Source organism: Barbus barbus (assembly GCF_936440315.1).
Source record: "Barbus barbus genome assembly, chromosome: 21".
Lineage (NCBI taxonomy): Eukaryota > Metazoa > Chordata > Actinopteri > Cypriniformes > Cyprinidae > Barbus > Barbus barbus.
The window spans coordinates 20,867,245-20,894,173 of NC_136749.1; the positions used below are offsets into that span (position 1 = coordinate 20,867,245).

Genomic DNA, 26,929 nt, shown 5'->3' on the forward strand with positions numbered 1-26,929 from the left:
TTAAGTTTACACGATACACCGGCTGGCAACGCAACATGTATTGTTGGTCCAAGCTGAAAACTGTTAATGCATCTGTGTAATGTTTGCTTTAATTCTATTTTGACAATATGCAATGTTTATAGTTCCTTTTTCCAATTTGTTTCCTTTAACTTGAGTCAAATGTAAACTTATAGTAGCCTAGAACATGTGCTGAAAGAAAACAGGTAAGTCATACATCTTGTTTTAATGTCAAATTTCAAGCAGCTCTCTTTAATTGGTCTAAAAGCATAAGACAAAGTCTTCATTCAGTGTAGCGAACGGACTCTGACTCTGGTCGAAGTGCAAAGACATGGGACAGGACAATGCAACTTAAGCAACAACTATCCCGGCATGCCCTCTTCTGGGTATGCAGAGTCCTGCATGAATTTAATGTGTGCATTATCAAGTCATACTGAAATAAAATGCAACTAAGAGTTTCCCAAATTAAAAATATATTGTCCTGTTACAATATGGGGGCGATAACTGTATTGATGCTGCAGGTCTAAGAAGACATTGCTAAAGCAGATTTTAATGCTTAGTCAACCGAATTGATTTTCAGATTCAAATGTATTGAACAAATAAACAGAAAATTAAACAAGAATTGGCCATTTAAAACATGGTTAATTGTTTATGATATGTGTCTTTTATCAACATCAAGATTCTTGAGAAGTGGGACAAAGCAGGGTGCGAAATTGAAAAAATACAACTTTTGTACTTTGAAGCTACATTTATGTATCTTATATGCACTAAGCTACTGAGCTATGCTTTGATGCAACCTCCCAACTTTTCAAATTTTTTAACAAAATGTGCTTTTTACCTTGGACTGTGTAATATAATTTCAACTTTATCTTTAACAGCATTCAAGATGTTTTTAACATTTCAAAACACATTCTCATGTTAGCAAACAGATTACACTTCCACATGTGACCAACAATTCCACAACAAAAATAAAATATCATAATGAACTATTGTCAAAATATTCATCTGACGGAGGTGACACATCTGACGGTGATGGCGAAAACCTGAATTTGTAACTTTTAACTATCAAATACATTGGACCAATCAATTACTGTACTAAAACAAACACAACAAACAGTGAGTTTGTTATTGTTCATAAAGCTTTTATTTAAGAGTCACATTTAAGTATATTGATATATTATTGGAACACAAAATCTGACGGTGGTGACAAATTTGGCATTTCTTTCACAAAACAAATAGAGTTCATGAAGTACTCATTTAGTTTTTTCTGTTGTTGCTAGATGCTAATGGAACCTGCTTCAGGAGAATAAAAATATCTAAATATTTCAAATAATTTCCTCAGAAATTGGAAGATGGTGTTGACATATCATGGTTGTGACCAGGAAATATTAACATTAGGATTTAAAATATTCTAAAACTATAAAACTTAGCAGAGCCTGTCTGACAGTGATGTACTCTACGGAGAAGGATTGTGGCGAGGGGGTTCTTTAGAGTGACAGCTGCCCCTGATATTCCCTGATTTTATTACATTTTAATAAATGTCTGACGGTGTTAACAAAAAGTGGGGACACAAATTTGAAACCTTATGAAACATGCATGTATCACTGAAAAACAACCTTGCTTTGATATGAGACTTTATTAAGTGTTACTTTTCATAAGGCTTTTCATCATTAAAAAAACTTTTTATCCATTTTATAGCATATGAATGATTGAACCCTTCTCTGTGGACACACTGTTTTAGATCTAGTGAGAAGACAATAAGTGTCATAGATTTCACATAGTAATGATAAAATCAAATTGAAGGGGATAATTGTGTTAAATACATTTTATTATTAATCCCCATAACATTTACAATTGAAAATATGTTTTATTTTTAAACCTAATAGCAGTTACATTTGCTGGACATGTTTTGTCCCATGTCTCATTTAATCTGTGGGTTTCATTTGAATGGTTCTGCTGTGTTAATCGGCCATTTTAAAAGTACAAATATTCAATTTAGTTAATCAGTTAATTTGTTATAAGGTTATGAAACTACATAATTTTAAAATCTGTTTAATGTTGTTTGAAATAAGTTTATTATTTTATAATTTTATAACTTATAAGACCGGTTTATTAGTGTACACTGACATAAATGTGGGTAAATTGAATTTTGGCTTTGTAGATTCTCGTTACTAACTCAGATTTAATTTCTGAGAACCTACGAACAAATTTGCTCAGGTTTGATGGTAAACGAAGAAAAAAAAAGTCGTCTCTTGAATGATGACGTATTTCCGGGTTTCTGTAGTTTATTGTAACACGTGGAACTCTACAGTGGACTAAAACTCAGTTATAATTCTTTATTTACAGTATTTGGACTGTCCCGGAGTAAGCGGTCACAATGGTCAAGCCAAAATTCAAGGGAAAAAGCTCCATAAATCCCTCAAACTCCAGCAGTAATCCCGGTAAGATTGAATAAACCGCTGGTCTGGCTGTGAACTGCTAGCCAGCTAAAGCATTAGCGAGCTATTTTTCAGGAATATATGAGACGTTCTGTAGTCATGTTTTCACCGTTGCCTGTTGGTAGAGCAGCTTTCTTCAATGTTTACAGGGTTATTAGTTGATTTTCGTGTAGCCTCCAGGTGTCCCATTAACTAGAGGCTGCTGACACTTGTATTGTCAGTCGTGTCTGGGTACCAAATTGCCGGGTTGTACATAGCATTTATACGTGTTCAAGAATCAATGAATTACAAACTTGTTCTAGATTGCTCCCACAATGTTTGAATGTTTTTCAGAAATGTTTAGAAATTATCTTTATTTTTAAAGGACAGTATTTGCTCTCTGCTTTCAGGGAGAAGTTTTTCACCATTATGAGAGCATAAAAGCACGCCCCGTGTTGTGCGTTTATGCCAAATACTTACAATGACTTAGTCTGAAATTGTCAGTCTGTCACTTACAATAGATGTCATATTTTAAATATACTACATATTTGTTTGTTGTCTATTAGTGCCATTTTGATCCAGACCGATTCATTTCATACATTGCTCATAATAAACTACTTTTTAAATAAAAAGCAGTATTTCTCTTTAAAATGTTTTGCATCTCAAGATGTGGTCCAAAGTTGAAATATTTTGAATGTAATGAAGGGTTATTTACGGCCAAATGCTACAAGTTGTACACTACTGTTCAAGTTTGGGGTCAGACTGATTTTTATCTTATTCAACAAGGACATATATTGATCAAAAGTGACAGACATTTGCAGTGTTACAAAAATGGTATTATAAATAAATGCTGTGCTGTTGAACTTTGTTAAAGACTCCTGAAAAAGCATCATATTAAGCAACACAGGTGTTTTAAACATCGATATTAAAAAATAATAAAAACGTTTCTTGAGCACCAATTTAGCATTAAAGTGATTTGTAATTCAAGTTGCCATCACATTTTAAAATATATTTAAATAGAAAAGTTATTCTAAATTATATTCACAATATTGTTTCATATTATTACCATTTTACTGTATTATGATCATTTAAATGCGGTCTTGGTAAACACAACTTTTTTTTTTTTACCTCAATTATAATTGTTGGACGTTGGAATTGACACAAGGGACTCTTCTGTTAATCATGGCCCTTGTGCTTTGATTTAACGATCTGTCACATTTATGAAGTGTATATAAATTATTGTAAATTGCACTATGTCCCTGTGTATAACAATGTTCATCTCTTTTAACATCCTCTATCCCACAGACCGGGTTAAGGGAGCTGGAGGGAACAACATGAGGGACCGTGCCACCATCAAACGCTTGAATATGTACAGGCAGAAGCAGAGATGGTAAGTCATTTACAAAATAACGAATCAGAATGAGCTTAATTCACCAAATGAACACAAGCAAACAGAATTGAATGAAAAAAAATAATATGCATTAAACACTAATCATAGAGCTTATTTATTTTAAATAAATACAAATCCCAATTAAACATTTTAAATTATAATGAAACAGATTTTTTTTTATTCATATGCCCTCAGTAACAATCGAGGTAAGGTGATCAAGCCCTTGCAGTACCAGAGCACAGTTGCTCCAGGAACTGTGGCCAGAGTTGAGCCCAACATCAAGTGGTTTGGTAAGAGCAATGCAGGTTTTTTTTGTTTGTTTGTTTTAATTAGTCTTGCCATCTTTTCCAAGTAATATTATAGACCACTTATTCTGTGGTCACACCATTCAAAATTCATATTGCATGTAAATATGTCTGATTATGTGAATAATCAGTTTCTTTGGTTTTCCCATATGCTTCCTGTGCAGCCAATACACGTGTTATCAAGCAGTCATCCTTACAGAAATTCCAGGAAGAGATGAACGCGGTAAAGAAAGATCCGTACCGAGTAGTGATGAAACAGAGCAAACTACCAATGTCCTTGCTGCATGACCGAATAAAAGCACATGTGAGTATAAACTCAAGTTACACATACATGCTGTTTTTATACAAAAATCCTGTGGCGTGATGTGAGAAGACAGGTAGGCTCATTGCTTGCGTGCAGTTTTGTTTGCTGTTTTTCAGAGCTGGCAATCCAGTAAAAAGTAGTATTGTGAATACTAAGGTTATTTATAATTCACTTACAACCAGAAAGTATAAATAAAAAATGAATTAAATCAGTTTAATGCATTTTTATGTGTATTCGAGTATTATAATATAACGTTAGCAACGTGGTAACATCTAACTTTACATGAGTATATAACATTTCTTTACTATAAGTGTTGATTAATATTTAAATTTTCCTTTATTTAAAATTTTTCAGTTTTCCTTTTAAATTTTGTTAGGTGGTTTTGTCATTTTTATACTCTTTTTCTTTTTCGCTTTAATATATTTTCTTTAATTTAAGTCATTTTTATTTTAAGCGACATGTTTTTTAAGGTTTTCATCTAATATTTATATTTTATTTCACCTTATTTTGTTTCAGTGACTTAAAATTATACTTTTAGTTAATGGGACGCTACGTGTGCTGTTTTTATGAGACACAAAAACAAAAAAATCTGTCTGCGTAGATCATTCCAAATTTAGAAGTGTCATAGTATGATGCTGTGTGTTGTCATTTGATTAGAAACATTATAGCCTAATTAAAGCAAAAATGTCTCAGACATTAGACTCTAACGGGAAAATTGCCCTTTCACAAAGTACTTTTCTGATTTGATTCATCAGCTGCTCATTTCTGGCAAATTCCTGTGAACAACTGGCTTTGCTCATTTGTATTTAAATGAGAAAACAGCTTTTTCACAACACAAGAACACAGTAAGAACAATTGTTGTGGCATGATAACAGTACAGTTATTTTGTTAGTCTGACGGTGGAGAAAGGGCATTGCCTGACCTGCGATAGAACTTGTTCTTTGGCACCTAAGGGCCTGCTGTCTGCCAGTAGTAAAGAACAGAGCAAAAAAATATGTGCTCAGAATAAAATGTTAGGTTTTGCTCTGTTCTTCATGTTCCTTCTGCAAATGTTGTTGATTTGCTTCAACATTTAAACTGTTCCATGTGTGAGCAAAACCTTTGCATAAGGAACGTCCCAATTTACTTTTGTTCTGTGTCTCAGGACTGTGACACACTCGCTGTGTTTTTTGTTTTTTTTGGTCTGGCAAAACTGTGTCAGTTATTGATTTTCATCTTCTCTTTTTGATTTGTGGTGTTTGAGCCGCTCCTCCAGCATGTGCCATAATGCCCATTGTTTGCGCACATTTTTTTTCTCTTTCTCAGAAATATTTTGAACATGTTGTGATGTGGTGGTTAGACTCAAATGAGGTTGGTTTTTTATCATCCACGTCAATTGTTTTCCAAAGAAATGCAATCTTACCAGAAGTACAATTTCTTACGAGAAATGTTACTGGCTTTGACAAGATCTGTAAATTGCTTGTTTTATTCCATCCTCTGTTGCAACAGTGGTATGGCTTCACTTTTGTTTTGTTTTTAGGTCATTACAGATTGCAATTTGGCCTGGTCCAGTTATAGACTTTAACTGTAAGAAGTTTTGTTCATTGTTATTTGGCTTTTGTATGACTTTATTTATTTTAGCATATTTTTCTGTATATTAACACTATTAAAATTAGCTAATTTTGGTTTAGGTTTTTTTTTGTAAAAGCCTATCTTCTATGAACACAAGTGTTCAATAGTTTAGAGTTAAGATTTTTTAATGTATTTTTTAAAGTGTCTTATGCTCTTAAGGCTATTTATTTAATTATTTAATCGAAAATTCTGTAAAAAAAAACTGTAATATTATGAAATACTATTACAATTTCAAATAACTTTTTCTATTTCTTTCTATTTCTAAAATTGTAATTTATTCCTGTGATGACATAGCTGGGGGGGGGGGTTCTTTGATGAATAGAATGTTAATAAACAACATTTATTTTGAATAATCACTTTTGATCATTTTAATGCATCCTTAATAAATATAAGTATTAATTTCTTTAAAAAAAAACATACTGACCACAAGCTTTGGAACAGTACTGTGTACAACATTCTATATATGCACAAGAATTTGTGAAAGCTGGTGTTTACAAACCTAATGTAAACCACATCTGCATTTAGTTTGAGAACTGCAGATTACCATCTGATTTTTTTGGGAATGTGTCTAAATAGTCAGATCGGATTTAAAGTTTCCCATGTTTCTACATTGTGCTGTACTTTCTGGAGCTGTGGCCAAATACACAGATTTACCCTCATTGTGTGAATTATGTCACTTAGCATCGTGTTTAGTCTTAAATCTTTACTATAGTAGGTAAAGTGCAGGCTACACTGTCTAAAAAAACTGATTTCACCACTCCATCACACAGAAAGTCAATCTTCAAGATAAGGAAACTAAATAGATTTATGCACAATGTGAATAAAGCCATATTAATATATGCTTTATAGAAGAAATCACGTTGTTTCGTGTAGCACAAAATTTTATAATCACTTTTGTAAGCCTTATATAATGTGCAGATGTGTACACGCTGCTCTCCCATAAATCACTGGGGCTTCTTTCCTCTTGGTAGCACAAAGCTGTCACAAAAATGCTTGCAAGAGCTGAAATATCAGATGCTTCATCAAAGAAATTCTAAAAAAAGCTATAATGACGAGGATAAAACAGTTCTCATGAAATCTGTTTGTCAATTGATCGTCTGCTGGTTCTTCTAGAACTCCAAGGTGCACATTCTGGACACAGAGACATTTGAAACCACGTTTGGCCCAAAGGCACAAAGAAAGAGGCCCACCTTGTCTGCGGGAGAGCTGAAGGACTTTGCTGAAAAGGCAGAGGTCTCTGCTCAGAGCTACAATGCTGAGAAAGACCGTGATTTGGTGTCTGAGGACAGCGGAGTCAAGTGAGCGAGTGCCTTCTAGAGATTATGAAAATATGTATTTCTGTACTTACTATAGAAACAAGCTAAAGCCCTGTTTTTCTAGCAAACGTGGCTTATATATCATGACATGACATAAAGCCATTTCATGTTCTCGTCACTGCAGGGACGAGGCTCGGGAGGAAATCTTCAAAAAGGGGCAGTCAAAGAGGATCTGGGGCGAGCTTTATAAGGTAGTTATTACCATCTCCCAACACCTTACTCATTGAAAGTTCTAACAAAAACCATAGTTGACCCCACATCCTAAAATGAACCATGCTTTGTGCAGGTGATCGACTCTTCAGACGTCATTATCCAGGTGCTAGATGCTCGGGATCCTATGGGCACTCGATCCCAGAGCATTGAGTCCTACCTGAAGAAGGAGAAACCTTGGAAACACCTCATCTTTGTGCTCAATAAGTGCGACCTCATTCCCACATGGGTCACGGTAAGAAATGAAAGTTTAATACTAGTACCAGTTCCAAAATCTGTTGAGCTCCCTATGTAGGCAGTATTATATAATGTGACATAAGCATGCTATTGAAGTGAACACTGTTCCAGAAGCTTTGTAAGATACCTTCACTTGTCAAAACTCAGTGTCTTGTTTCAGAAAAGTAAGCATTACAAAACTGAATGTTACGTTTGTGATATAACTATACTATTGTTGAGACATTAATTTAGCAACTTGCTAACACCAGCCTCTGTTAATCCATTTATGTTTGGGTTCAGAGAAATGTCAGAAGTCTTGATAAATCTGCTTATTCGGTCAGTGGCAAAAAATATTAACAAAATAGTTCAGCCTAATTAAAAAAGATTATTTACCCAATATATATGGGTACAGGAATTATGACATGGCATGAATTGCTCAATCTAATTAAGAACAACTAGAGTTTTGTGTTGTTAGCTTGGCAAGTTTCTATAGAATGATCCAAAATGGCCACTTTTGTTGTTCTACAACAGTTAGGATGTATGGAACCACCTATGTAGGCAGTAGACAGCAAGGCATCTCACTAGGTTTCTGGAACAAGGCCACTGTCTGCAATGTGTCCTGTTGCACATTAATTTCTACCGTCTCTGGAGTTTGTTTCACTGACAGACAGGCATGTTTATCTTGGCTTGTAATAGTTAACCAGTTAAAGGCTCCTTCCCTGACAGATAGTTTTTTCTGTCTTTCACATCTATAATTCTTGTTTGTAATTCTTGTTATTGGTGATTCTGAAATGCAACAACAAGGAATGAGGGAGTTACACCAGCTGTTTATAAGCTGCAGGCCTTTTCATTCAGGCCAAAAAAGCATTTGCCTACCTCCTCCAGATATATGACTGAGGTCTTTTGTAAACCTAACAGGCAAATGATTGGGAAACCCATTAGTTTTGTTGTTGAAAGGGAATCACTTATCTCTTGTTGGGCAGCTTGTGCCCTTTTATCTGTTCTCTCTTAACAAAAACGATTTAATAGATCCATAAATTCCATGAATTCATCCTACGTCAAAAGGATCAAATTGGGGTTGCTAAAGGCAAAAACTGACATAAGTTATATGTATGCCAACTGAAGAACATATGCACAATTTTTTTGTGCTCACTTACCAGTAATTAAAATTAAAATAACTCAACATCGATTAAGAAAACATCATAAGTAGGAAAAATAAATAGACACATTATGTCCACCCTCATGTTGTTCCAAACCTGAATGAATTTTGCTCTTCTGTTAAACACAAAAGATATTTTGAAGAATGTTGGTAAACAAACTGTTGATGTTCCCAATTAACTTCCATAGTGTTTTACTCCAATACTATGGAAGTCTATGCCAATGACTTATTGCAAAGATGGCACACTTGAAGTCACTGAGCTAAATGGGCCATTTTTTCCACTAATGTTTGTAAATGTAGACTGCATTATGTACAGAATGCAAATGTAGATGCTTAATTTTATACAGAGTTCTGGCATGAAACTCTAGATGGCACAGTCCGATAGGTCTTACTCAATCTGACCTAATGACATCATTATCACATGGCACAGCTGATTGGCTCTTTCCTGTATCGTTAATATTCAAATATATGACTAGTGCTTGCTGTAGAAGTTTGCAGCGTGCTTCAGACACCCTCCACCTTCCCCAGCTCCACCTGTATAGATCTGCTACAAGGTGATTCATGTATGCTGTATGGAGGTTATTTCATGTATGTTATATTTGCAGCAGCAGTATTTCTTACATGCTCACAGCAGCATGTTGTGGATGTATTGGCAGTAGCAAGTCTCGGTACTTGTTCTGCTGCAGCTCTGCCAAGACCAAATACATTAACAATGTCATGTACATTACCATGCCAATCCTTCCAAGAGTTGTCATGACAGAAATAATTTTATAGTAATAGAAATGCCCGAGTTAAATAATTAAGATCTGTTCCAAAACATTTGTATCCATAGTGGTAGGTATTATATAGAATTTGTATGTTTATATGTTCACATTGCTCTTGAATTTACGATGAAATGGGATTTATTTAGAGGGATGCTTTATTTATTTTAATTTTTTTGAGCATGCAGGCATTTTATAAATCATTCATTGGAATGTTTATGAATAATGTTGTTGCTTAGCATTTAGGATGATGCTACACTTATTTTTCTATATGTGAACTGTTTTTCATTCTTGCTTATTCTTGTCTATGTTGTAGAAACGCTGGGTTGCAATTCTTTCCCAGGAATACCCCACTATGGCCTTTCACGCCAGCCTTACCAATTCCTTCGGCAAGGGCTCCCTTATCCAGCTTCTGCGGCAGTTTGGCAAGGTGAGGCTTTAAACATTTACAGTGTATTTTTAATGCTTATACACATTATGGTGCCTTGTAAACCACGGGGCAACGGGTTTTAAATGCACAACAGTTTCGATCCACGTCGTTTATCTACTCAAGTTTTAGGACAAGGTCGGTCTGTTTTTTGGTCCGTAATGGCAACAGATGTACAGAGTAGTGGTTTGGTTGGGTACCAGATGCACCCCACCCTCCCATGCTATTGGGCTCCTGTCCTGTCTTCACATCTGCCTCGTAGCTATTTTTGGGAGCACAGCCGTAAACAAAAAATTGGAAATACTAAAAAGGAGAGAGGGCTTACGTAACATAAATTTTGTTGAGGTTTATATGACAGGACACTCTTTCAGGAGTTAGAAAACAGCGGTGCAAAATAAATCTGCAGGTGCAATGACATTTAAGAGGTCTTTGTAGGTTGTCTATCAAGTCTTTATTTCTTGGGCCACCTTTTTAATAGTGTATAATGAAATGTGAGAGGGAATGTGTGCAAATTATTGGGAGAAAGACTGATCCAAGATCGTCTTGTTTCCCTGACCTCAATACCATGAAATTGACATTATATCAGAGGACTTGACAATATGTGTGTGTTTCTTGTTTAATTGCTGCTTTTCAAAATGACGTTTGCTTAGTATTAACATGTCCATATTGATTTTTGCTCAGCTCCACTCAGATAAAAAACAGATCAGCGTTGGCTTCATTGGTTACCCCAATGTTGGAAAGAGCTCTGTTATCAATACCCTGCGGTCCAAAAAAGTCTGTAACGTGGCACCCCTTGCTGGTGAGACAAAGGTAAGACCTCAGAAGCTTTTTCTTTCCATCTCAGGGATGTGATTTCAACATAAGGATTTCTGTATTTTCCTACCAGAAAATAAGGATCCATGTGAATTCTGAGAACAAAACCTGAAAAAAAGAAATTGATGCATTTTGTATTTGTAATTCTACTTGTTCTATAACATAATATAAAATTAGCATTCTTTTACAGTACAATAATATTCTTGCTATAGTAATATTTCTTTGATTTGTTCATATTTGAATAATATAAAATAATATTTTTCAATAATAAAAATAATAAAGTAATTTGATATAATAATTATAATTATTTGTTGTATAGTCATACTGAAGGAGGAGATAAGGCAGGTTTTTTCTTAAATTTCTGTAACAATCACATGCCTTTGTCTCTGTTTGGTGCTAATTTGTTTTTTTCTCAAAGGCGTGGTTTGCCCAAAAATGAAAAGTCTATGATTAGTTTGCATACTCTAATGCCATTCCAAATTTGAGTGACTTTTTCCCCCTATGGACACGGGGAAAAAGTTTAACACGATGCTCATGCTGCTATTTTCCAAATAGTGTATATGAATGTTGCCCGAGGCCAAATAAATGCCTAAAAAGCACTATTAATAATAACCCATTACACTGTATTTCAAGCCTTTTTCTGTTCAAAAGTTATCATTTTTGATGAGCTTTTAACAATAACATACTTGTGTACTGACCCTGAGCATCATATGATCGAGTGATTTCTCTTGAACGTGACATTAAATGATTCCGATTTTTTTTTTTTTTTTTTTGGTGAGTGTAAGGTTACCTGCCAGATCTTGACATGTGGTAACATTTTGGACAGCTTAAGTTTCCAGCATTTTGGTTTTGGCTGCAACTTTTGTGTATTCATGTTTTTGTGTGAAGTTACTTTCTTATGTTGTCAAATTTTTCCTCCTATTTTACAAACAAGGAACTGAGAAATGGTTTTCAGAGAGTGAGTGAAAGTGCAAGGCAAAGGAAAAACATTACTGACGGACGCCAGATTGAAATCAAATTCTAAACAAATCTGGACTTCCACGCTCTTCTGTTTATGTTTTAAATGATAAATTGTTTCATTTAAAATTTCCCCAGTGTGCCCTGATTTGAGGGATTCTTCAGTTAGTAGACATTTATGTCTTCTATTTTCCTTTCTTTTTACAACAGTCTTTCTAGTTCGATTATGAGAGAGATAGGTTTGATTTGATTTTAATAGCTTAATAAATTGTTGTGCTTTGTCAACTAGTTTTCTTATGTTGAAATGTTGGGTTTGCCTGAATCACTGTTTAGGACTTTGGCCAGTCAGCAACATTCATAAACAATCAATTTAGTTTTAGTTTTATAAACTTAAAAGTTAATTGACTGCTTGCTAACTTGTCGAAAGTTCTTATAAATTGCGTATATTTAAAAGCAGTTCGTTATATTGAAATGTTTTCGGTCTTGTGGTTTCTTAAATGGAGGTCATGGATGAATCTGTGGACTTTCTGTCAGATGGCTCAAGCTCAACTTTAAAGCCATAACCAACTGTTTTCTTTCTCTCTTTTTTTCTGACAGGTCTGGCAGTATATCACACTAATGAGACGCATTTTCCTCATCGACTGTCCTGGCGTCGTCTATCCCTCTGACGACAGCGAGACTGACATTGTGCTGAAGGGAGTGGTACGATGACCTTGACTCTCAAATCAACCGTTCACATTGGCAATCCCAGCAGCTTCATCCACTCACATTGTATCTGTTGCATTTAGGTTCAAGTGGAGAAGATCCGAACTCCAGAGGATCACATCGGAGCGGTGCTGGAGAGGTCTAAAGCAGAGTACATTCAGAAGACATACCGCATTCCGTCCTGGAGCTCTGCTGAGGATTTCTTGGAAAAGCTCGCCTTTCGCACCGGAAAGCTGCTCAAGGTCTGGCCTGATTGTGGAGAATCTGATAAAATGAACTGTCAGTTTGGGCCTCGTGGCACATGTGTTTATTCTTTCTACTCAAGTGTCCGATTGAGATGTGACAGTTTGCTTACTTTAAGCCTGTGGAAAACATTTAATTTTAACTTCGGATAGCCAATTTACAATACTCTAATGCCAAAACCACTAAGATTTAGTGCAAAATGAGATTGTATTTTTTAGTTCACATCTTTATCTCTGTCCAAGACTGTCTACTGTACATGTTGGTGCTGTAATGATTGGTATTTTGTGTTGTTCCACTTATACAGGGTGGAGAGCCAGATCTGTCTACTGTGTCTAAAATGGTTTTGAATGATTGGCAGAGGGGACGCATCCCCTTTTTTGTGAAGCCCCCGGGAGGCGAGATGGATGAAGAGGTAAATGGACACTTGTTCTTAATATCCTACAAAGTTTAGTGTCTTTTAGCCAAACAATTAGCTTAGTCTTTGGAAATTTCACTTTAATATTCAAAAATGTCTTCCAAGATCATCACTGTTGCATATTTTGCTAAAATTAGAGCTTTATGTGGTTTTAAAAGACCTTGGAAGACTTTGTTTGTATGTAATGTCCTTAATGCATATTGAATTACTTGGTACAAATCCTCTCTTAACTCACTGTGGCCAGCAAAATTACTTGAATTTATACTGGCAAACACTAATGCACTTTTAAACATTTATAGTCTTAAACTGACACTTGATCTTTCCACTCAGAACAAAGCTCAGCCGATGCTGGAAATGCCTGAGATGGAAACCAAGAATGAAGAGCTGGGAAGCACACTTGAATCTCAGGGTGTGGATGGCGCCTCATCTAGTCAGCAGGAAGATCAAAAGCTGAGACAGAATAAGGAGGAGATGCAGAAAATCTTCAGCAACGTCAAGCAGAACTTTGGCAAAATAAATGTCGCTCCAGAGTTCAGCGAGGAGGACCTTGTGCCTGTTGAGATACCTGACATACTGGATCCCTCCTGGTCAGAAGACGAAGATGAGCAAGATGAGGAAAATGAGGAGGATGAGGAAAAAGTGGAAGAGCAGATTGGTGAACAACAGGAAGAAGAATCCTCTGTTTCTCACTCCCCAACCAAAGCAGAAAAGAAGAGCACATGTGAAGTGAATAAAGAGATGGATGAGAAGATTGCCAAATTAAAGCATTTTCTTGATCGTGCCAAGTCAAAGCACTTCTCCGCCATACGGTTTGTTTAAGCTCATGTGGATAATAATAGTAATATTTTATTTATAGGTGCCCTTCAGGACACTTTATAGCATAGACAGCAAGATCAAAAATATACAAAGCCATACAAGACATGAACTACAAACAAAGAATTATTTTAATATATAATCAGTAAAGTTATGATATAATTCTGTAAAGGTTAACGCTTACCCCATTTCAGTTTAGCTCTTATCTGTTGATATTATAATGCTGTCTTGATGTTGTTATAGAATTCCTAAGGGCCTGTCTGAAAAGGTGTTCATTGAAACCACAGCAAAGCAGAATGATGCAAAGAATCTGCAACGGAAAGGTACTACTAACTCAAGTTAATGCCAAATGTTTGTGTATCAAAAGACATGGTTTCTGCAACTGTGTATTTAATGTACAACAAAGCACTTATTATTATTATTATATATTTTTTATTACATTTTTAAGCATTTTTGAAGAAAATGCTTGTATACATTGGGGTTTTCATTTTTTTATGTAAAAAATCTCTTCTGCTCACCAAGGCTTCCTTTGATTTGATCAAATATACAGTAAAAACAGTAATACTCTGAAATATAATTGCCATTTAAAATGACTTTTCTGTTTGAATATATTTTTGAATTGAATTTATATGATGGCATAGTTGGATTTTCAGCTGTCATTGCTCCAGTCTTCAGTGTCATTTGATCCTTGAAAAAAATAATTCTAATATGCTGATTTGGTGCTCAAGAAACATTTATTATTATTATTAATGTTGAAAACGTGCTGAATATTTCTGTGGAAAATGTGATACATTTTAAGGATTCTTTGATGAATGGAAAGAAATGTCTTTACTGTCACTTTGGACTAATTTAATGCATCTTTACTGAATAAAAGTGTTAGTTTATTTAAAACTTACTCATCCCAAACAGCATATTCACAGTACTTAAATATTGACAATAATGACAATAACATTAATTATTGATGTTGACTGCAATATCAACAATATATAAAATATACTGTTAAACCTAGTTGAATACACTAAATATTCCACAGAATCTTGTGTCAATGATTAGGGTTGTCTGGTGCTTCAAACAATTGAGTAATGACACTCACCCTTTTTTGGTTTCCAGCTGTGAATTTGGGTAAAAAGAGGAAAGCTGAAGATGAGGGGCCTGCACAGCATACCAAACTCACATCTAAAGAGGTATGCACTATTCTCCCAGCTCAATCGTCTTGATTTCTCACTCCAGACATCTCACATAAATTTGAGACCAAACTTATCTCCTTCTCTCTGTTGAACTTCTTCACCTCAACAGAAAAGAAGACTAGAGCGTGCCCAGAAAGTGAAGAAAGTGGGGGTCCGCTATTATGAAACGCACAATGTGAAGAACAAGAATAAGAACAGAAAAATGCCCTTAGATGGCAAGAAAGGCAAACGAGCTAAGCGATAATACCTGGCCAGATACCCAGTAACATCAATCCCTGTTTCCAAAGCCATGTCAGTGGCTAGGTTGGAACATCTGGTGTGGAATCACGGTGATTTGTGAAAAAGTGAAGGTTCGGTTGATCTCTGATACAATTGTTCCAGTGCACTTTATTCATACTGTGGCACCAGCCATCATCCTGAACATTCGAACTACAGTCTGATAGCTAATTAATTTCAGTACATTGCATTTTCAGCGCAGTGATTATGCAGTGTTGAAATGTGAATTATGAACCTGTGTATCTACATATGTTCGTTTGCTTTTGTTTGGAGAAAGAAAAAATAAATAAATACTCAGAACAGATGCTTTAATAAATGTTTTATTCATTAAAATGGTGTATTAAAGTGTATTATTATTCTAATAATATTTAGGCCTTATTCCTCAGGGTAATTATGCCTTCCAGTTGTGCCTAAAAAATAAATGGTTGCATAAGAGTCTGAAAAATAATAAGAAATCATGGTTATGATTATCTCTGCTTTACCTTGAGTTGCTGATTAGTTCGTTTGAGGAACTGAACCTCTTCGGCATGCTTCTTTTCCTCAATTTCCCGCCGTTCTGCTTCCCGTCTCTCAATGGCCTCACATTTAGCCTTCTGCTCATTCAACAATCTCTCCAAATCTTGCTTCTCACCCTCCAACTCTAAAATCTACCAACAGTTTGTATCTCAGCAAGCAGAAAATGGTAATTTAATGTGTGCTTGTCAGGTCTTTCTTTAAAGGACTAATGTTGCATTGGACACCACAGACTTTCATAAGTTCAAAATATATTTTGTGTGTATATGTAATAGTTTTTGTTTTCTGTTACAAGAGCAAGATAATCGCATATAAACTTGTCTTAATCCAACAGGTTGAACATGATTTTTTATTTATTTTTTATAGAAAATAATAGGTAAAATACAAGTTACTGTAAGTGTCACTACATAGGTTTAGTTTTGTAGCTTGGTTTATTTTTTTTCCAAAGAAACTTTATGATTTAATTTTTATTATATGTATATACATTATATTTAGTCATTTAGCAGACGCCTTTATCCAAAGTGACTGTATGTGTATATATATATATATATATATATATATATATATATATATATATATATATATATATATATATACACATACAAAGTGACTGTATAATTGTATATATTATTGTAAAATTATTTTAGAATATATATAATGTTAAAATTATTTTAGTTTATGTATTAAAAAATGTCAGAAAAAAATTGAATAATTGCTTTCAATAATATTTTGCTGCAAATGACCTTGTTCTCCATGTCAGCCATTCCATGCTCTGCTTGAAGTGCTTTCCTCATGCCAAAGGCCACGCTGCTCTCATACAGTGTTTGATAGGCAGCGATGGTCATGCGAATCTCGTCTCTAACTTGCAGCAGCAGGAGGCCCCGCTCGGAACAGTTAATGGTGACCTGTCTGATTAACTCATCTGAGACATTTGAAACAGGGAATGCCATGTGAATCTCAACAGATATTAATATGACACTTCATTAATATGTGTATTTTTACCAAAGCACTGAGAGTAGAGCTCCCTGCGCACAGGGCAGATGCCCGTCTGTCTGGCCTGCCTTCCCTGCAGGCTTTTGTCCAGCTGTTCTTGCAAATGAATAACGTCCATGCGTGTGCACGGAGCGCTGGACACGGTCTGCACCCACAACTGGTTGTCCTCCATCCATTCCCTGTAACAGAACCATTTGAAAGTTTTTATACTATCTTTCAAAAGTTTGAGGTTGGTAAATATTTTTAAAATATTTTATGCCCACCAAAGCTGCGTTTATTTGGTTAAAATATAAACAGTATCGTGACATATATTACTTCAATTTTAAAACAGACGTTTTATACTTTATTACATTTCAAAATGTATTCCTGTGATGGCAAAGCTGAATTTTCAGCAGTCATGACTAGAGCCACGTGATCCTTCAGAAATCATTCTAATATGCAGATTTTGTTTTGGGGAAACATTTTTATCATTGCTTATTATTTGTGTGGAAGCCATGATACATAAGCATTCAGAACAGGATTTATGTTCATTAGAAATCTTTTGTAATTTTATAGCTGTCAGTCAAAAATCTTACTGACCCCAAACTTTTAGACGTGATTACTGTTATGGTAGTATCCGCACCCAGTTAAAGAAAATGTTTAATATACTAATAAACCTCGTATCTTATTTTACCTTGGTGGTAGAATGGCATTCAGGATCTCTTCGGTTTGCTCTTTGCTGGCATCCGCTGAGGGGCTCTTGGGTTTGGGTGGAGGAGGGACTGGGCCGCTCTCTACCATCTGTTGGGGACTCACTTTCAAAGGTCGACTCTGAGTCAAATGTGAGACAAGATGTGAAAAACTAATGTTCAGGCTTCATTACAACAACAAGGAATACTTTGCGGTTGTTTCTATAAGTTACATCCAAAAACTGTGCTTACCCTTGGAGACTTCCTCTCTGTATTCTTGCTCACCAACACCGGATAATCATACTTCAGCAAGGAGTCAGTCGGGAGAATCATGCTTGTAATGTGGAAGTATCAAGAAAATGTACAGGAATGTTTTAGTATAACGCTTTGGATGATTCGTGCACCCGCGTAACGCTGCATAAGTGTCGTTTTGTTGTTTCCTGTTGCTAGGACAACCGCTCTTTCCCATCACGTAGGTCAGTCCATGAAAGTGAACCAAATTAATCGGGAGAAGAAAATAAGCATTATTATTATTATTAAATAATCATTATTTTAAAAGAATTTACATACAAACACATTGTTCTATTTTTCTAATATTTATGTTCTAAAACACGAGACAGAACTCGCCACTGGGTGGCAGGCTGTTAAAGTAAAAAAGCTATTAATGAAATCATGTAATATGATTTTGAAGTCAATGTGCACATTTTACTGTTTTTTTTGTTTTTTTTTTTTACTTTTGTTTTTTTATTATTGTGCTCAAACACTTTTTTTATTTTTTAATTCCCCCTTTTCCATTTTATTTTGCTATTTATATTATTTAACCTGTTAAAATTGTAGCATGTAAATTATTCATATTTCTCTTGTTTCGTTTATATATAAACACTATTAAAATGTTTATACTGAAGCTCTAAAGAAAGCGGAACTTAATTTAGTTTTGTTGTTTTCTAAAAAGGAGGGGCACATTTCTTCAGCGTACAAGCTTCGAACCGGAAGTGTTCATGGAAGTTTCGTAAATGCGGTTTGAATCTGTTTTCATCCTTCCATTTGGTATGAAAGCCTCTTACTTTTTACGAAGCTATTAGGCAACCTTAATTTCACAATGGATAACAGGAGACGACACAGAGAATCTCCTGTCCGGAATGTAAAGACAAAAATTAAGCAAGAAAAAGTGAGTCCGGTGCGGCCTCCGCGGGAGCGCCGATCCAGTTCAGGCTCCAGCCGAGGAAGCAGCAGCCCTCCACCGAGACGACGAGACAGCAGGTGAGCGCCCTGTACCTCACAGCCTGTTTATCTTCATGACAGCTCCGCCGAATAGAGAGATTGCTCCTATATTTTTAATCTGGACATTCCATTAAAATACTGCAGCATGTGGGGATGATCAACAAGTGCAGTCAGTAGTTTCATACAAGATGCTTTCTGAACTGTATTTGTAGATCACCTGTCAGAAGAAAGGACAGGTCGCCAGCGAGGAGAGACCGTTCGTCGGGCAGACAGCAGGAGAGGTCACCTCGACCCCGGAGAAGTAGAAGCCCACACCGCAGCACTGACATTAGGATAAAGCGGGTGAGTTAAACTGATACATATCAGCTTGTCCAAAGCTAACAAGTTACGCGATTTCATGAACCTGACAAGAAATCTGTTTTTAAAGGGCTTTAAAAAAATTGCATTATAATATAATTTGACTCTTGGATGTATAGCAGGCCATATTATTTAATTTAATTGTTATTGAAATGCATTATTATTATTATTATTATTATTGCTGCTGCTTTGTGTGGGTTAAATTGTTGATACTTTGGTATTTTAGGATATATACTAAGCAAAATTATATTTTTTCTTTACAAAATGTTTTGTACAGTTACATTACAACTATATATATATATATATATATATATATATATTAGTGCTATCAAACGATTAATCGCATCCAAAAAAGTTTTTGCTTACATAGTATATGTATATGTGCTGTGTATATTTATTGTGTGTGTGTGTATGTATATATATATATATATATATATATATATATAATTACACACACACGCGTATATATTTCTGAAAAATTTTGTTAATATATTAAATATATTTATCTATAATTTAAATTATATGAATATAAATATAGAATGTAAAAACAAATATTTTCAATATAAATACTGTATGTGTGTGTATTTATATATGCATAATAAGTATACACCGAACACACGCATACTATGCAAGCAAACTTTTTTTTTGTATACGATTAATCATTTGACAGCACATCGTTTGACAGCACAATATATATATATATGCGCTCACAGTCCTTTAAATAATATAATTTTCTTAATGCCGTTATTTATTTTTTAACAACATTAATTGAGGTTTTACTTTCATTACAGGTTTTAACTTCATTAAGTTGATCTCGCATTAACTTGCCATAAGATAACAAGATGATACAACATGATTCATATTTTGTGTATTATTTTTATTTAATAGAAAACATGAGTTAAAATGCTAGTTATTGTCTCCATATAGTCTTAGTTTTGTAGGATAACTTTGTAGTTTTAGTAAATATTGTAAATAACTTTTTTTACAGATATATCATTATAATTAAATATTTATAAATGCTAGATATTTTAACTAGACATGTATAAATTGACATTTTAAGATATTCTAAAATACATGCATATATATAATTAAATATTAAAATGTTATAATTGCTTTCAGTAATAATTATTATTATTGAAAGCAACTAAAAAGGTGTACTGTACTAAGTGGAGTGTATTGAGATTTTTTTCACTACAGGAGCAAGATGATCACAGAGGATCTGAAAGTCATCGGCATCGTGAGAGAAGGGATGATTCAGACGATCGCAGGATGAAAAGGGATGGAGAGCGGCCTCGGCAAAGAGAGCGAGACAGAGAACAGAACAGAAATAGGGGAAGAGCACGGGATGCCCACATACAACAGCAACAGCAGGCTGAGAGGGAACGACATAATGAACAGCGGCGGGAGAATCGCCTCAGACAGGAGGCTCAGAGTGGCAGTGGTAATGAGGAGCATGAGTTTGGCAGTGAAAACGCTGGTGATTCTGCACCTGCAGCGGACAAGGAAAAGCCCAACTTTGAACTATCAGGTGCCTTGGTGGAAGATACCAATACATTCAGGGGGGTGGTGATCAAGTATAATGAGCCTCCCGAGGCCAGGATCCCTAAACGAAGATGGCGTTTGTACCCTTTTAAGAATGACGAGCCGCTTCCAGTTATGTACATCCACAGACAGAGTGCGTATCTACTTGGACGACAGAGGAAGATTGCAGACATTCCTATCGACCACCCTTCATGTTCCAAACAACATGCTGTTTTTCAGTACAGGTCAGAACAACAATAAAATATATTTAGTAAATGGTTAAGGAGATAGTTCACCTAAAAAATTATAATTCTGTCATTATTTACTCTTCCTCATCTATGGATTTCTTTCTTCTGTTGATCACAAAAGAAGATATTTTGATATGTTGGTAACCAAATAATTTACAGTAGCAATTAACATCCATAGTATTTTTTTTCCATAATATGAAAGTTAATGTACATCACAGTACAGAAGAAAAGATATTGTTGCTATTTTCACTACATTGCGACTTTAAAAATGTAAATAAATATCATTGATTTCAAGTGTTAATGATTTAACTTTTGTCTCTGACTTTTATCATCCCCAGATTAGTGGAGTTCACACGGGCGGATGGCACCACGGGCAGGAGAGTGAAGCCGTACATCATCGATCTGGGTTCTGGTAATGGAACCTACCTGAACAATCAGCGAATAGAACCTCAGCGTTACTACGAGCTCAAAGAGAAGGATGTGCTGAAGTTTGGCTTCAGCAGCAGAGAGTATGTGCTCCTTCATGAGTTCTCCGACACAGCCGAGGTTGACGCAAAGAAGGAGGATGAAGAGGATGAAGGCCTGGATGAAGGCCAGGATGAAAGCCTGGATGAGTAGTTCTTGCCTCAACGTTTACCAAAGTTACCTGTTTTGTACTGGAATCTTTGAAAGAGTTTCATCGGTAGGAACAGGACCAGCATGAATTTATTAATTCAGAATTTCCTTACGGACAATGAAAGAATCTCGCTTCAGCCTGCCCAAGTTGTCTGTATGACTATTCTCAGGTGGATAGTTTTGTATCCCATCAAACTGTGTGTACAGTGTTGTTCTTCAAAGCAAGTGTTCAATGCCAGAACTAATTAATCTTCAAAAAACATATATTTTGGATACTTTTGAAGTAGTGCATATAATGTCCAGATTTGGTTACTGTACATATGCTGGATGTATTTGATGTGAGTGCTTGTTTGGGGTCTTTTAGTTTGTAGTCTATGTGATTAGTTTTTGCACCAGCAGATTATCATCCTCATGGTTATGGAGACTAATCTGAATATTGCTATACAAAAGATGGCATCTTTAGATATTTTCTGTTCTCTCACAGTACATTCATATTTGGTTTTTAGATGTTTTGTATTGTAAAATAAAGATGGATAATAATGAATGTTGGCCTTTTGATTGTCTGCACACATTGTAAGAGTAAAGGAGGAAATCTGAACACAATAACGCAGACATTATTCCTTTGTCGAATAATTATGTATGCAGTGAATTTAGTGTTATACGTTTAATAATTAAATCTACGTTATTGTAGTAAACTGTTATTTGAATTAATCTATCACAATGTGCACAGCGCTCGGAGCCACAAAGCTCACATTTTGTCCTTTAAATAATACATTTTCATGGTAAAAACAAAGTTTCCTCCGATTTATAAAGTACAATTCTGTAAAGTTTATGTATTCTCCAAGAAAAGACGCCAAGTCAGTTTTTCTCGGCTTTTATTTTGAAATCCCCTACATCCGGTTTCCGTCACGTTTATAGCGTCATGTTGCAGCGAAATAATTCACTGACTTCAAAAGGTTTGTGTATGTGTTTTTCTAAATGTGTATTTGTTTTACGATATTAGATGTATTTGGTTTTACACATACATTAATTCTAGTTTTGTCCTATCTATCTGAATGAGTTTGATAGATGCCTCTATTCCCAGACCGCGCAAATCTACAGTAACGTTATCTGTTTTGTAGTATTTACATTTAAGTATACTAATAAAAATCTCTCTTGAAGACATAGTTTATGCAATGAAAATTCACCTTCATGTTGTTCAGTGATTGTTATTTTCCTTCCATTCATACAACATAAAAAAGGTATTTTAACAGGAAAAAAAATACATTATTTTCTCCTCTCTTTTAGATGTAGTCTAGTTTCTTCAGTTGCATAGTGGTGAACCTGCTTCATCATGACCTCATCAAATCCTTCAAAACCAGCTCTACATTTTGGCCAGGTTGTGATTGGTCCACCTGGCTCAGGTAAAACCACTTACTGCCGGGGCATGCAAGAGTTCCTCAGCCACCTCGGGCGCAAGGTGGTCATTGTGAACCTGGATCCTGCCAATGAAGGGCTGCCCTATCCATGTGCCGTGGACATATCCGAGCTCGTCACTCTGGGCGATGTGATGGACAGTCTAAAACTTGGCCCCAATGGTGGCCTTATCTATTCTATGGAATACTTAGAGGCAAATTTGGACTGGTTAGAGAGCAAGCTGAAGTACCACCACGACTGCTACTTTCTTTTTGACTGCCCAGGTCAGGTAGAACTTTACACTCACCATAATTCGGTGAAGAATATATTTGCACAGTTGTCGAAGTGGAATTTTAGGGTAAGTAGGTGTTGAGAACATTTCTTGAACTCCTCTTGTGTCAATGTCAATTTTATTTATATAGCACTATTTAACACAACCATGGGTTGACCAATGTGCTGCACAATAAAAACATTTCAATAAGACAATACAAAATAATTACTAAAAAGAAACAGTACAGTAGAATGTTCTCATTGTTAAAACGCAGAATCAAAAAGGTAAGTTTTCAAGATGGATTTAAAAACAGATAGTGAAGGTGCGGATCTAAAACAGAGGCAGAGCATCCCACAATCTAAGGGCAGCTACTGAGAAAGCGCGGTCACCCCTGCATTTCAGCTTTGACTTTGGGATACATAATAATCTCTGGTTGGACGACCGGAGAGACAAGAGGGGGCCTATGTTCAGTCAATAAATCTGAAAGATAAGCAGGAGCCAAACCATTTAATGATTTAAACACTAAGAGAAGAATTTTAAAATTAACACGAATGTAAAATTGGTGTAATATGATCCCGTTTTTTTGGTACTCGTTAAAAGCCTTGCAGCTGCATCTGCAAGCTGGATAGGGCTGACTGACTAATCCCAAAATACAGCTAGTTGCAGTCCAAAAGCAGGATTTGATCACTGTATTTATCTGTTTGTCAAATTTTAAACCCAGATTTAAAAAAAAATAACACCCAGATTTTTTACCCAAGGCTTCACAGAGGAGGTTAAATCGCCAAGATTTACTTTAGGTGTGCTAAGAGAATCCGACGGACCAAAGACAATTATTTCAGTTTTACTCTCAGACAGGCAAGACATAAGTGCTTCCAGACCATTTTAACTCTGTTTTAAGGGCAGACAGATTTGAGCGTCGTCTGCATAGCAATGGAAAGACAGCCCATACTTCCTAAAAATAGAACCCAATGGGAGCATATACAGTTTAAAAAGAATAGGAGCTAAAATGGATCCCTGGGGAACACCACACGACAAAGAAGCTACCTCAGATGAGTGATTGTGATTTATTAAGATGTATTTCCTATCTAATTTCATCTGATATTGGCAGCTGACTGCAGTGCATCTGGTGGATTCCCATTATTGTGCTGATCCGGCCAAGTTCATCTCTGTACTGTGTACGTCCCTGTCCACCATGCTGCATGTTGAATTGCCACATGTCAATGTGCTGTCAAAAATGGACCTCATTGAGCAGTATGGCAAACTTGGTAAGATGATATAGGCCAGACTGATGCATAAATGTCTGATTTGTGGATGTACTTTAATTTAATACCAACTCTTTTTTTATATATATAAGCATTCAATCTAGACTTCTACACTGAGGTTCTGGACTTGACGTATTTGGTGGAGCATCTCTCCTCAGACCCTTTCTTCAAAAAGTTTCACCACCTGAATGTGAAGTTGGCTGAAGTGATCCAGGACTACAGCTTGGTGTCTTTTGTACCTCTTAATGTGCAGGTTAGTGCTCACTTTTGTAATTGTAATGAAATGCATGCAGATGTGTGGCATGATTTTTGACCATTGTTATTTCTCTACAGGATAAGGAAAGCATGACTCAAGTTCTGAGAACTGTGGACAAAGCTAATGGCTACTGTTTTGGAGACCTGGAGGAGAGGAACCTGCAGGCCATGATGTCTGCTGCAGTTGGAGCAGATTTCCAGTTCAGCACGTATCCTTATCATACTGTTTAGTTTTCTGTTTTTGTTGTTGTTAACACACTTCTGTTCATTTCTGCAATCACATTGTTGAATTTTGATTGTCCTTAACCATTTGCTTCAGAACTCTTAGAGTACAGGAGAAATACATGGAGGCCACTGGGACAACTGTGGAGGATGAAGTTATGGACTTGTAACCATTTTTATATTGATTGAAATAAAAGAAAAACAAAAAAGCAATTTGCAGAAGTCGTATTTCACACATTCAAACACATTGCAGGCATGTTGGAATTCCAAAAATGAGCAAATAAAATAATTTTTTTTTTTGTTCCCCACACCAAAATTTGTACATATTTTTCAATTGAAATTTTACAGTAACACGGATAAAATCATTGTCTTAAACACTTAAAACAGTGGTCTTAGAAACATGCATTGCAAAATGTTTTCTACATAGGCAATAATTACACAATTCATTTTATCAGATGTGACTTTAATACACTATAATTCTTATTTTGCAACAAACTTATTTTTGTTCTGTATCTAAGCAAAGGACTGTTTGTCCACAGTACAACTAAATCTCATTATTTCAGCTTGAGTTGCACTGATAGAAGGAAACTAAGAATGATTGTTTTGGGTTTCGTAGTGTTTAAGCTTGAAAGATTTGATGCGTAAACAGATTAACTTCCTCCTCTGAGCAGCTTATTAATCAGTGAGTGTGTGCAGTGGAGAGTATCACCACTAGAGGTCACTATCATAACGGCTATGTGTTCACACAATATAGTCTGTTTTTCCTCGTTTATCACTGAATTTTGAAAAACTGCAGTCGCCTGAATTTTAATTCTGTGACCGAATTAAAGAGAGAGATTAAGGCAATTGAGACACTAAAATAACTAACAAATTACTGGCGTGCTTCAGTGTGTGTTTAAAAGGGAATCAATTGACGCTGCTGGTTGTTATTATTTGGTACACCCTTGTAAAACAGTACATAAAGGTTCTGGTTTTGTTTTTTCGTTTACACGTTTTCTTTCCCGCTCTCTTGATACATGGCGCGTAATTTGCGAACTTGTGGCAGAGAACCTTTATCGAGCCGGAACACCTTTCTCATCATGTGTAGACTGGACCTTGAAAAAGGCCTTCTCACTCGCGGAGGAACACAAGAATGCATTGTACACGAAAGAGAGACATGACAACTATGTTAGATAGTGCTCGGTGTTTGTTGAACTTGTCTTTTTGGTAATGTTTTTAGCTTATGTATGAAACTGCCAGAGCATCCCTCAGGAATAAATCTCCACAACAGTCACCTTAACACATACTTGTGCGAGCCACGGAAGTATTCCGGGAACAAGAAAGACGTGCTTCGCCTCTTAGCGCACTCGGTTTGAGAATTGTGGGAAAACGCGGAATGGATTAAGATCATTATATTGCACTCTAAAAACGCTTGTGACAGTCAGATGACTTAGTAACATTTAAATATAACTAAATATGCTGCGATATACGTTTATAGATAGCTGAAAAAGAATGTAAAGATTATAATATTCTTGTAATGAGTGCACAAACAGGACTGCGCTATTCCAAGGTGTATGTGTCATTAGAAATGCATGCGTTATCCATGTCAGTTGATAATCCAGTCCACATTTTAGTCGAATCTGCAGGGTAAAAACAGGAGGCAGACGGGGAATGGAGTTGGCAGTGTGAAATCTGTTTCTGCTTTACAGGGTCTGAGTATGTGCAAGCTTGGCGCTATATTTGCTCTAGGCATCATTTAGGGTGATAAAAGAAGTTTAGATATTTTCAGTGTGACAGGAACTACTTGGTGTAAGGCTATTGCAGTCAAAGAAATAGTAAAGTGTTTCTTTATTTAGTTCTTTTTCTCAGTTTCCTTCTATTCAGGAC

General features: G+C 35.7%; 4 protein-coding genes across 4 annotated transcripts; 3 read left to right on the forward strand and 1 right to left on the reverse strand.

The window, feature by feature from the left end:
- Positions 1-2,251: 2,251 nt before the first annotated feature.
- On the forward strand, positions 2,252-15,851 carry LOC306886931 (nucleolar GTP-binding protein 2-like). Its single transcript, XM_079444311.1, has 16 exons — positions 2,252-2,438; positions 3,720-3,804; positions 4,000-4,094; positions 4,274-4,413; positions 7,138-7,322; positions 7,465-7,531; positions 7,627-7,785; positions 10,003-10,116; positions 10,795-10,923; positions 12,481-12,585; positions 12,672-12,830; positions 13,136-13,243; positions 13,577-14,055; positions 14,303-14,382; positions 15,170-15,243; positions 15,356-15,851. The coding sequence occupies exons 1-16, from the start codon at positions 2,375-2,377 to the stop codon at positions 15,488-15,490; spliced, it is 2,178 nt and encodes a 725-aa protein (XP_079300437.1). The 5' UTR covers positions 2,252-2,374; the 3' UTR covers positions 15,491-15,851.
- On the reverse strand, positions 15,828-18,147 carry LOC306886932 (axonemal dynein light intermediate polypeptide 1-like). Its single transcript, XM_079444312.1, has 6 exons — positions 17,949-18,147; positions 17,702-17,838; positions 17,038-17,207; positions 16,779-16,957; positions 16,005-16,169; positions 15,828-15,932 (listed from the first exon to the last, which is right to left on the reverse strand). The coding sequence occupies exons 1-6, from the start codon at positions 18,027-18,029 to the stop codon at positions 15,891-15,893; spliced, it is 774 nt and encodes a 257-aa protein (XP_079300438.1). The 5' UTR covers positions 18,030-18,147; the 3' UTR covers positions 15,828-15,890.
- Positions 18,148-18,648: 501 nt separating this feature from the next.
- Positions 18,649-22,614, forward strand: LOC306887690 (uncharacterized protein). The gene is made up of 4 exons (XM_079445645.1): positions 18,649-18,956; positions 19,130-19,259; positions 20,472-21,040; positions 21,382-22,614. The coding sequence occupies exons 1-4, from the start codon at positions 18,796-18,798 to the stop codon at positions 21,659-21,661; spliced, it is 1,140 nt and encodes a 379-aa protein (XP_079301771.1). The 5' UTR covers positions 18,649-18,795; the 3' UTR covers positions 21,662-22,614.
- On the forward strand, positions 22,554-25,272 carry LOC306887691 (GPN-loop GTPase 2-like). The gene is made up of 6 exons (XM_079445646.1): positions 22,554-22,614; positions 22,946-23,411; positions 24,433-24,589; positions 24,679-24,839; positions 24,920-25,050; positions 25,161-25,272. Exons 2-6 carry the CDS (start codon positions 22,992-22,994, stop codon positions 25,231-25,233), a joined length of 942 nt encoding a protein of 313 aa, XP_079301772.1. The 5' UTR covers positions 22,554-22,614; positions 22,946-22,991; the 3' UTR covers positions 25,234-25,272.
- Positions 25,273-26,929: the final 1,657 nt, after the last annotated feature.